Consider the following 12,261-nt stretch of genomic DNA (forward strand, 5'->3'; position numbering starts at 1 on the left):
AAGCTAGAAGGAAATCATTCTATCAACTGTATATTGGGGATGATTGGTATAAGGTAATATAAGGGTTAAACAGACATGTCAGCTCAAACAGAGTTGTCTGCCAAGCAGGGTCGCTTAGAAAAACAATTAGATGTTTCAAAAATAATTTTGTTCACTTGGAAGAAGTTGGCCTCATATCATGCAGCTGCAAGGACATATAGTGAGACAAGACAAATGTTGGTTCACAGGGACAACCAAGATTAGCTTAATTCTGATATAATAAATGATCTCTGTTCCTATCACCAAGGAGGATACCTAGTTTTAAAAATAGTCATACAGCATGGAAACGGGTTGTGCTGTGTGACTCTAAGACTAAACCACATTACTCGATGCCATAGATTCAGTAAAAAACTAATTATTTTAAAATGTTCATCTCATATTGACTGCAGTGGGATGTAGAATATAATTACTGCATTTACTGCTAGTTTTATCGTCTACTAACCTTCAACAGCATTTCTTCATGATGTGTATTTTCTGAATCATATTGATCTTTGCGGAGTTTTTCCACTTCTGCAATCAATCTTGTATATCCTACAATCTGTTGGAGGCAGGCCTGCAGAGAAATCCCAAACCTTGGCAAAATAGAAAAGCATTTTCAGCACATTTATTTTGAGATACAGATTATTATTCATACACATGCAATGGAATCTGGAAGTTTTCAAATATCTCATCTATATTGTCAATTGTTCCATTCATATTCATAGGAAAGCAGACTATTATCTAAATGGTGGCCGATTGGGAAAGGGGGAGATGCAGCGAGACCTGGGTGTCATGGTACACCAGTCATTGAAGGTAGGCATGCAGGTGCAGCAGGCAGTAAAGAAAGCGAATGGTATGTTAGCTTTCATTGCAAAAGGATTTGAGTATAGGAGCAGAGAGGTTCTACTGCAGTTGTACAGGGTCTTGTTGAGACCACACCTGCAGTATTGCGTACAGTTTTGGTCTCCAAATCTGAGGAAGGACATTATTGCCAAAGAGGGAGTGCAGAGACGGTTCACCAGACTGATTCCTGGGATGTCAGGACTGTCTTATGAAGAAAGACTGGATAGACTTGGTTTATACTCTCTAGAATTTAGAAGATTGAGAGGGGATCTTATAGAAACTTACAAAATTCTTAAGGGGTTGGACAGGCTAGATGCAGGAAGATTGTTCCCGATGTTGGGGAAGTCCAGGACCAGGGGTCACAGCTTAAGGATAAGGGGGAAATCCTTTAAAACCGAGATGAGAAGAACTTTTTTCACACAGAGAGTGGTGAATCTCTGGAACTCTCTGCCACACAGGGTAGTTGAGGCCAGTTCATTGGCTATATTTAAGAGGGAGTTAGATGTGGCCCTTGTGGCTAAGGGTATCAGGGGGTATGGAGAGAAGGCTGGTACGGGATTCTGAGTTGGATGATCAGCCATGATCATATTGAATGGCGGTGCAGGCTCGAAGGGCCGAATGGCCTACTCCTGCACCTAATTTCTATGTTTATTAAATACACGTTAAACATTAATATGAACAACACTTCAGCAGGAACGGCATAAATATGAAATCATCGTGGACAGATTCACTTTCATATTCTATGTGTGGAAGGTTAATTATCATCACATATTTTGTATTTACATTTGAAATTACAGTAAATTGTAATACGTGACCAGAATACATAGAGGAAAGTTTAAATGTCATTACTGTGGATTGGTGTCAGGATTAATCTTTTTCAGCTGCATTATATTATCAACAGTCTTCTCTATATCATCCATATGGGCGACCACAGCAGACTGGAGTACCTGCCATACAAATACAATGCAAGATACAACCAATCAATAGACAAACAGCATCTACTTCAACAAAAATTTAAGAGTGGCACAGTGGTGCAGCGGTAGAGTTACTGCCTTACAGCGCATACGGCGCCTGAGACACAGGTTCGATCCCTACTACAGGTGCTGTCTGTACAGAGTTTGTACGTTCTCCCGCGTTGATTTTCTCTGAGATCTTTGATTTCATCCCACACTTGAAAGACATTTTAGGTTAATTGTCTTGATATAAAATGTAAAAATTTTCCCTGGTGTAAGATAGTGTTAATGTGCGGGAATCGCTGGTCAATGCGGACTTGGTGAGCCGAAGGGTCTGTTTCCGTGCTGTTTCTCTAAACTAAACTAAAAATAAGTTTGAAGCAACCTGATTTAACATTATGTTATTCGAGACCTCTAACAAGTAAATTGTGGAGAGATTTAAAAAAAAATATTCAGTTGAGTACAGATTTAAAAAGCAAAAGGTATTGAGAAGCGGTAGAAATGCTGTCTTACAGTGCCAGTGTCCTGGGTTCGAACCTGATCTCAGACGCTGCATTTACAGTGTTTATATGTTCTCCCTGTGACTGAGTGGGTTCTATCCCACTTTCCAAAGACGTGCTGGTTTGTAGATTAATTGGCTTCTGTAAATTGCACCTAGAGTGTAGAATGCAAAACTGGGACAACATAGAACTAGTGTGATTGTTGGTCGGCGTGGACATGTTGGGCCAATAGGCCTGTTTCCACGCTGTATCTTTAAAACTAAAACTAAATTTAATAGAGGTCGACCACCAATTTTCCGGCACCCTTGGTTCCAAAGCCTTTCGGGATTATCCGTTTTGACAGACCAACAAAGTCCAGTGCACTGGCGAATCTGTGGAATTCTTTGCCACAGAAGGCTGTGGATGCCAAGTCAGTGGATATTTTCATGGCAGAGATAGATAGATTCTTCTTTAGTACACGAGTCAGAGGTTAAAGGGAGAAGGCAGGAGAATGAGGTTAGGAAGGAGCGATAGATCAGCCATGATTGAATGGCAGAGTAGACTTGATGGGCTGAATGGCCTAATTATACTCCTATCACTTGACCTTTTGACATGACCTTATAATAGGAACATGTATGTGAGGCTGTTTGACTACAGTTCAGCATTCAACACTATCATCACTTACAAACTAATTGTCAAGCGCAAAGAACTGGGGCTCTACACCATATGAAACTGATTCCTCAACTTCTCATTGGCAGACTTCAATCAGTATAGATTGGCAACACTTCCTCCTTGCTGATCATCAGCACAGGGGCACCTCAGGGCTGCATGCCCTACTCACTCTATACCCATAACTACAGCCAGGCACAGCTCTAACACTATTTTTTAATTTCCCATTGATACCACAACTCATAGAGTACAGGAGGGGGATCGATAAGCTGGTTAATGGTGCCAGAATCTTGCTCTCAACTGTAGCAAGACCAAGAAGCTGATTGTTGAAACTGGAAGGGTATGCAGCGAGGACCATCACCTGTCTTCAATGGCGAGGTAGCAGTGGAGTGCGTCAACAGCTTCAAGTTCCTAAGCGTACACATCTCTGATGATCTATCCAGGGCCCAGCATATTGATGCAATCACAAAGAAAGCTCACCAATGTCTCTATTTCCTCAAGAGTTTGAGGAGAATTGGCACATCGGCAAATACGCTTTTGAGCCTCTACAAGTATATGCTGGAGAGCATACTGATTGTTTAAATCTCGGCCTACTCCCACCAAGAATAAAGAAAGCCGCAGAAAGTGGTGGACAATGCCAAGTCCTTCATGGGACTGACAACCCAACCATCGAAGGGATCGACAGGTTGTTCAGCCTCGAAGGCAGCTAATATCAAAAGACACACCTCTTTTCTCATTTCTATCATCCGAAGAAGGTACAGGACCCTGAGAACAGTTCCTTCCATCTCAAAAACTGCTATCTGAAATTAACCATCAAGCTTTTCAACCACCCTACTTAACTCCACCCATTAGCTCACCTAAGCGCTAAACCATTATTGATTTTGCAGTATATGGTTGCAGTATATGCTGGGTTTTTTGCACCTTCATGTCTAATTTATTTACAATATCAAATAATTTATTGTACATTCATTTTTGTTTTGTATCTAATGTGCCTGTAGATCTGCAGCTAGAATTTCATTGTTTATATCCTACGCATATGACAAATAAATACTCTTGAATCTCTTGAAAATGTATTCACATATGCTGTGAATCTTTGGAATTCTGTTGCCCAGAGAGCAGTGGATACTCACCAATGGTTTCCGAGGACGGTTTTACAGAACAGGTATTCGAGCTAGTGAGAAAAGTACAGCCATGCTTTTACTGAATGACAGAATAGCCTCAAGGGGTCATATAACCTGCTTCTATTTCCTTTATACCCCAGATGATGCTTGAGTTCATCAGGACCAAAGATAGAGCAGATATTTGATCTATGATCTTTGATCAGGACCAAAGGATTGTTTCTAGAGGGAAAGCTTTTTATATTAAAGATAAGAAGCAATCTGAGAAAAATTAGAGAAATACTGTTATTTTAATAAGAAACAACTGTTAATTTTGCTTCAATGAGGATAAATCAAGATTAATTACGTATAAATAATGAATGAATTTCAGTTGGATATCGATACTCTCAAAGCTAAGAAGTGAGAAGAGGCACGGTTCAAATTTAATGTAGTGGTCGAAGGGGAATGGATTGCAATGGGGGAGGGGAACCCTAATGAAGTGAGTGACTGAGAACCACTGATAGTTAGAAAAAGTAACTCATGTTTTCCAATCTTACGGTACCTTTTGCATGTAGCAGGGCCAATGTAGAAAACTAAAGAAGATACAGTACTCATCATTTTGTGTTCTCTGCAAAGTTTAATTGCTGATTTTTTTCTTGCATTTCAATAATAAATAATGACTTTGGCTATTCTTATGTTGAAATATATAGCTTAGTGTAACAAGGAACCAAAATAACTATTTACATATTCACATTGAAAATTGGTGTCAAATTATAACAATGATAGTTTTAAAATAGTGGCTCTTCAAAGTGCACAAGAATGAAAGACAATTCTGGGTTTCAATTTAGTGCAAGGTTAAATTAAAATGGATACCAAAATGGAAAAATGCATTTTAATTTCTTGAAATAAGCTGTTAACGATTTTTGTTGGTTTAAAAAAAGCAGAAAATTCATACATAATTTTGTGATTTATGAAAACTTTTATGAATAAATGTTTACACTGCCCATTCACACTCCTGTAAAATTATAGAAAGAAAACAGTTTAACCTGTTCACAGGCATTAGGTCAAATTTTCATAATGTTCATACAAAAATAAATGTCATGGCTCTGAAATGTCAAGATTTCAATTATCTAGGTTAATGAAATGCTTTAATGCAGAGCTTTATACCAACAGATTACTTATCTTTTTGAAATTATAACTGTACATTGGTCGAAAAGGGCAATTTCTAATGGTGGATTTAGCATCTGAGTTCATCAATTAAAAAGCTAGGTCCAAAAATTAAATAGTTTTCCTAATTTACCAAACTTGTTAAATTTATAAGTAAAAAAATATAAAATTACAATAGAATTATATTGCAAGCATTGGTTAAAATAATCCCATAGATTGAAGTGTAAAAGTATCGATAACATATGGAAAAATAACATTAATATGAAGAAGGAGCAGAGGTGAAAAGAAGGGCAGATGAGAAGCAACGAATGAGATTAGAATAGACATTTAACATAACAGTGATTGAGCAGGACAATTGAAGTCTTTTCAATGCTTGCATGTGGCATATTGTTAATGCTTGAGAATATTTTTGGTAAAACCATTAAGTGTTTATTTACTTTAAGTATACCCACTTCATTGCAATTGTTTGTGATCTACATAAGTCCATGAAAAGAGAAAAGATTTTGACATTTTATCTAATTACTTCTTTAGCGATAATTAGAAAATGAACATCTGAATCGGTAGCTCTTTTGTGTTTATTTTGGGTTTGAAAGAAATAGAAACAAATATGCATTTATGTTCAGCAACACTTAGTCTAAACTCGTGTGCAACCGATGTGCAGATTTTCCAGACTTTTGAAAGTTTTTTCTATTATACACTTGACATAATTTTAATTAACTGTTTTTTAAATGATTTTGCACATTAGAATGATAAATTCTCATTCCATAAAACCTGGTGGGATTAAAAGGGTGTGTAAGGGAGCGGGGTCCCTAGTGAGTTTTTTAAAAAGTGCCTGGTGTTAGATCCTGAGTGAGTTCAAAGGGAATGCGGAGAGCTGGAGCCCTGGTAAGAGAGCAACGTAATTGGTGAAAGGTTGCATTGTTACTGATCACAAATTACTCACATTATTCTATTCCAAATCTAGTATTTGTATGGTTTAAAAGATCAGCCATAACATTGTTTTATAGAGCAGCTTCTCACTTAGAAATATTGGTATTGTCACATTGTTAATTTTTAGGCCATATTTGGTGACGAAATGCATGTCCATACTGTTTGGACTTTGTTAATAATCATAAAGAGTACCAAATATTCTACTTACTTCATTCCGGGAGGATTTTAACGATGATTCTGTCAGGAAAATACAGAAATGAAATTATTCTACTGTGCAATCAAGGAAATCCAACAATTCATATTAAGCTGGAATAGTAAATTAACTTAATTGCATGGGGCTTAAAGTGATTGTTATTGTTTAATAAAGTTTTGTGGGGGGACTTACTAACTGCCTTAATGCAATTTGTGTCTTTAACAGCAGGATTGCACTTTCAGAATATAATAATGCAGTCAATATTACAAGAAGAGTATAGTTATGTTTAAAGATTTATATTTTCATTCTGCAAATCAGATTCCTTTTTGGTTTGGGGGAGGGTGACAAGCCCTTGCAACATTTTCCTCATAGTGAAAATAACGTGTAAGACAAATTTAAAAAAAGCAAAATGCTTCTTGGAGTAAGAAATAGCTTGTGGCTGGCTTCAGGACTTCAACAAAAATCTGAAAATGGATTGCATCCGCTTTTCTCAGTCACAGGATTTAAAAATTAAAATCTGTAGCTTACCTATTTTCAGTGTCCTTTGAGCTCCAGGCTTTCTGCTGTAGCAGATTCTCTGCAATTCACATTTTCCAGTTATTTTTCTCAAGGCAAACTTGAGAAAACGCCACAGACAGGTGCAGTAAAAGTACCAACACAGTTGGACCAACATCCTGAAGTCAAACAATTAAATACAATTTCAGAAGAAACAGCTCCAGATATAAAATACTTTAACAAATTATCAAATATCCTTCACTTAAGATCTAAGAACTTATAATCCATATTGAAGATTTGTTTTCAATTTAACCAGGAATGAATGTTAGATATGTAAAAAGTTACTTTACTCTCAGTTCATCAGATATCTTTGTTTCAACAAGACTGCCTCAGAATATTACCAATATTATCAATAGCTAAAATGGCATTGTTTGGGATCCCACGTCCTAATTCACATTTGATGTTATCCCTGGAGATCTCATTTAGATTACCACCCACAACCACCTGCTTGTCATACACCATCTCATGCCCACCACCACAATTCTGTAACTCACTCATTTCCTATATTTAGAGACAAGGACAGATATACTTAAAGAGAATAAAATATACCCAAATATTTGAGTAATTCCACTAATAATATTATGCTTCAGTGCTTCATATCTCATTCATAAGAATATCAACAATATTATATCAGTTTACAGAAAATAACATGGCTTTAAACTCATGTGAACATATAGTAGTTCAATACATGACATTAATAGCTAAACGTGATAACATTGAGGTTGTGACAAATCATGAATGATTAAAAAGACTTCTACTACAGATTTAATCTTGTTTCTGGGGCGTCACTTATTATTCATGTGGTATAAACATATCCGTAGCCATTAGGGTTTTAGAAACAAATTCATAATTTTAAATTGCTCTCTCGAAAATATATCCTCATACATCCCATTCAAAGAACAATCGAATCATATGTAGTTGACTAAATATGTAATTGGTGCAATTTCCCGCGATGTATTTTACAAAGATTGGTATTTTTGTTCTATGTAATCGATTCCATTTTATTTTAAAGCACACTAAATGTGGATTGTAAGTCGCAAGCTGACACCCTGCTGGAGACAATGATGTGGTTATTGTCTTGTCCGTGTTAACTGACACAATGAACCTTTTCAAGCTTGACAATATCTTTCCTATAACATGGTGCCCAGAACGGAACACAATATTTTAAATGCTTTCTCACCAATGTCATATACAACTGCAACATGACCTCCCTACATCTATACTCACTATGCCTGTGCCAATCTTTGAAAGAGTTATCCCCTTTCAACCATAAACCCTGTTACATCTTCAGTCTCTGCTAAGGTAGCTGTTAATAGAACTGGTCTTACTGCCTTTTGTTAGGGACAGGCAAATAAAAGAGTTCTTGCTCTTTTTTGCTACTCAACAATCTTTACTGCGATGCACATATATAAAAAATGAAGAGCAATAGAACTGGGGTCAATGCTGAAGCTTCTATAATTATTAACACAGTTACACTATGTGTCAATTTGGATGAGAAACTGAGGGAGCCTTTAGTGCTCGCAGCCGCATCACATCTTCAGAGCAGAGGAAATGGGAGAGGATTATAAATGAAGAAAATAAAAACTCTTGTTTTTAGCCAAATAATTTATAGATCAACTATTGTGATAGAAAATGATTTTATTCACTATATTACATTTATTACAAAGAAAAGCAGACTATATGTTGGTGTGTTGTGCCATACTAAATATACTGAGAACTAATATGTGTAGTTGATGCTGGTTTACATCGAAGATAGACACAAAATGCTGGAGTAACACAGGCAGCATCTCTGGAGAGAAGGAATGGGTGACGTTTCGGGTCGAGACCCTTTTTCAGACTGATGTCAGGGGAGTGGGCGGGACAGAGATAGAATGTAGTTGGAGACAGTAAGACTGGTGGGAGAACTGGAAAAGTGGAGGTTATGGAGAGAGAGGGAAAGCAAGGGCTATTTGAAGTTAGAGAAGCCAATGTTCATACCGCTGGGGTGTAAGCTACCCAAGCGACATATGAGGTGCTGTTCCTCCAATTTGCACTGGGCCGCATTCCGACAATGGAGGAGGCCCAGGACAGAAAGGTCAGATTGGGAATAGGAGGGGGAGTTAAAGTGCTGTACAACCGGGAGTTCAGGTAAGTTAAGGCAGACTGAGCTGAGGTGTCCAGGCTAGACGAGTTGACCAGGGAGTTGCGGAGGAAACAGTCTCTCTGCGGAAAGCAGAGAGGGGTGGAGATGGGAAGATGTGGCCAGTAATGGGATCCTGCTGGAGGTGGTGAAAGTGTTGGACGATTATATGCTGTATGCGACGGCTGATGGGGTGGAAGGTGAGGACAAGTGGGACTCTGTCCTTGTTGCGAATGGGGGTAGGGGGAGCAAGAGCGAAGCTGCGGGATATCGAGGAGGCCCTAGTGAGAGCCTCATCTATAATGGAATGGGAAACCCCTGTCTCCTAAAAAATGAGGGCATCTCCGATGATCTAGTCTGGGAAACCTCATCCTGGGCGCAGATGCCGCGTAGACGGAGGAATTGGGAGAAGGGGGATAGTCATTACAGGAAGCAGGGTAGAAAGAAGTATAGTCTATATAGCTATGGTGGTGAGTAGGTTTGTAGTAGATGGCGATCAATAGTCTGTCTCCTGTGATGGAGATGGTGAGATCCAGAAACAGTGGGGAGATGTCGGAGATGGTCCAAATCAATTTGAGTGCAGGATGGAAATTAGTTGTGAAGTTGATGGTCAGTGAGTTATGCATGGGTGCAGGAGGCAGCACCATTGCAGTCCTCAATGTAGCAGAGTCAGAGTTTGGGGATAGGGCCAGTGTACACCTGGAACAGTGATTGTTCGACATACCCTACAAAGAGGCATGCATAGCCGGGGCCCATGCGAGTGCCCATAGATACGCCTTGGATATGGGGGGTGGGAGGAGTCGAAGGAGAAGTTGTTGAGGCCAAGGACTAGCTCTGCTAGGTGGAGAACAGAATTAAGCTATATTATTTTAGCAGTTCCCACTGACTTCCCAAGTCTACCCTTGATGCAGGTATAATGACTATGCCGTCAATTACTAATTACAGTAATAATTCATGTTCATTATGTAAATTAAATCAATTGTGACAAAAACAACATAGGAACTAATTAAGAATTTAGCCTCTCCAGCCTATTGCACTATTCCATAAATGCATATTTGATCTGTAGCCCAATTTCCCATAGCCAACCTTTACTCATATCTTTCAATTAAGAAATATCTCCATCGCCAAGAGTTTATTTGTTAACTAAAGGTGAAAGAGATATGCTACTTTGTAAGACATAAACTGCTGCTCAGCATGTCCAGCTTATGGTTTACCCTGTTAACATGCTGGTTATTCTGCAGTGGATACCCAACATGTTATTTGCATGCATGTTAGCCTTACCCAACTCTAGAATTTTAAATCATAGTCATCTTTTAGGTTTTGCCCTTTTTAATGTCACTGCGAAATCAATGATAGCTATAGATTTTTACAAAGAGTTAAACTGTTTATAGTCATAGAGTGAAAGGCTGGACTAGAGTGGATGTGGAGCAAATAGTAAAAGGCATGAATAGAGTGGATTTGGAGAGGCTGTTTCCACTAGTGGGAGAGTCTAGGACCAGCTGTGATAGCCTCAGAATTAAAGGACGTTCCTTTGGGAAGATGAAGAGGGAATTATTTAGCCAGAGGGTGGTGAATCTGTGCAATTCTTTGCCACAGGAGGCTGTGGAGGCCAAGTAAATGAATATTTTTAAGGCAGAGATCGATACACTCTTTATTAGTACAGGTGTCAGGAGTTACGGCGAGAAAGCAGGAGAATGGGGTTAGGAGGGAGAGATAGATCAGCCATGATTGAATGGTGTAGACTTGATGGGCCGAATAGCCTAATTCTACTCCTATCATTTATGACATTGTGATATTTTATGATATATTATGTTTTAGATTCCATTTTTTTAACCTGTTAACATTTTATAAAATGTTCATTAACACCTTCAGTTCCTTAGAAGATTGATGATTGGTATTATATCTGACTATTACTCGATCAAACTGCCACAGGTGTATGGTAGAGCGCATACTGACTGGTTGCATCATGGCCTTGTTTACCAACCCGAAAGTCCAGGAATGAAGGAGACGAAAGAGAGTGATAGACACTGCCTGTTCCACCACAAATATTACCTTCTCTGCCATCAAAAGACATTCATCAAAAAGGCAATATTTATAAAGACTCACGCCATCGGGAAGAATGTACTGGAGCCTGAGAACTGTGGCCATTAGGTTCAAGAACAACGTCTTCTCAGCAACCATCAGGTTCTTGAACATTACAGAACTCTAATCTCAGCAACATATGATCGTCTATGGACAGTGTTTTTGATTGCACTACAGACTTTGATTTTTTTTCCACTGTTATAGTTACCTTGTATTAAGGTTATTAATTTATTATATTTTTCATTAGTACACATTATCTGAGTTAAGCCGCAGCAAATAAGAATGCCATTGTTCTACTGTCTACATATGTGACAATTAATCGTCCTTGACTCTAAAATAATGCAGAACCCATATTCCTGGTGGCACTGCAATTCTAATGAAGGCAACCTGAATTATTTGTTTAAAACGGCTTTGATTTTACCGGAATAGAATAATATTCTGTTTCAGTAACGGTGCTTCATATCTCATCCATAAGAATATCAACAAAACTATTATATCCGTTTACACGAGATAACATGGCTTTAAACTCATGTGAACATATACATTAAGTCGTTCAACACATGACATTAATAGCTAAACGTGATAACATTGAGGTTGTGACAATATGTACCTTGAATGATTAAAATACGACAGATTTAGTCTCGTTTCCGGGGCGTCACTTAATATTCAGGTGGTATAAAGATATACCATTAAGGTTTTAGAAACGAATTCATAATTTTAAATTGGTCTCTCGAAAACATATCTTCATAACCATACATCCAATTCAAAGAACAATTGAATCATGTGTAGTAGACTAAATATGTAATTGTTTCAATTTCCCGCGATGTATTTAACGAAGGCTGGTATTTTTGTTTTGTTATCAATTCCATTTTTTTTTAAAGCACACTAAATGTGGATTGTAAGCCGTAATTATTGTCTTGTCCGTGTTAACTCATACTATGTGGTGCTGGGAGGATGCTGCCTGACTCCATTTGCTGCACCTCGGTGAGCTGTCGGCACTAAAGGCACGTACAGCAGAGGGGATGGCCGCAGAATGCCACTGCAATCAGTCTGGCAGGGAGGCGGCAGTGCTACGTATTAATGAATTCCACATTAAATTGTTTGAATCAACCTTTGAATGCTTTCAATGAATATTTGTAAACCCTGAACGATGGAT

The 12,261-nt window shown here is 38.2% G+C and overlaps 1 protein-coding gene across 2 annotated transcripts in view; it reads right to left on the reverse strand.

The window, feature by feature from the left end:
• The window catches only part of elmod1 (ELMO/CED-12 domain containing 1), a 38,021-nt gene that overhangs the window by 25,244 nt on the left and 516 nt on the right, over positions 1-12,261 (reverse strand). For both annotated transcript variants that reach the window (XM_055637036.1, XM_055637037.1), the window contains exons 2-5: positions 6,878-7,023; positions 6,365-6,393; positions 1,711-1,808; positions 482-611 (exon numbers count right to left, since the gene is read on the reverse strand). In XM_055637036.1, coding sequence (XP_055493011.1) covers positions 482-611; positions 1,711-1,808; positions 6,365-6,393; positions 6,878-7,022 — 402 coding nt within the window. In that variant the 5' untranslated portion in view covers position 7,023. The remainder of the gene's footprint in view (positions 1-481; positions 612-1,710; positions 1,809-6,364; positions 6,394-6,877; positions 7,024-12,261) is intronic.

This window comes from Leucoraja erinacea, chromosome 6 (genome assembly GCF_028641065.1).
Source record: "Leucoraja erinacea ecotype New England chromosome 6, Leri_hhj_1, whole genome shotgun sequence".
In the NCBI taxonomy this organism is placed as follows: domain Eukaryota; kingdom Metazoa; phylum Chordata; class Chondrichthyes; order Rajiformes; family Rajidae; genus Leucoraja; species Leucoraja erinaceus.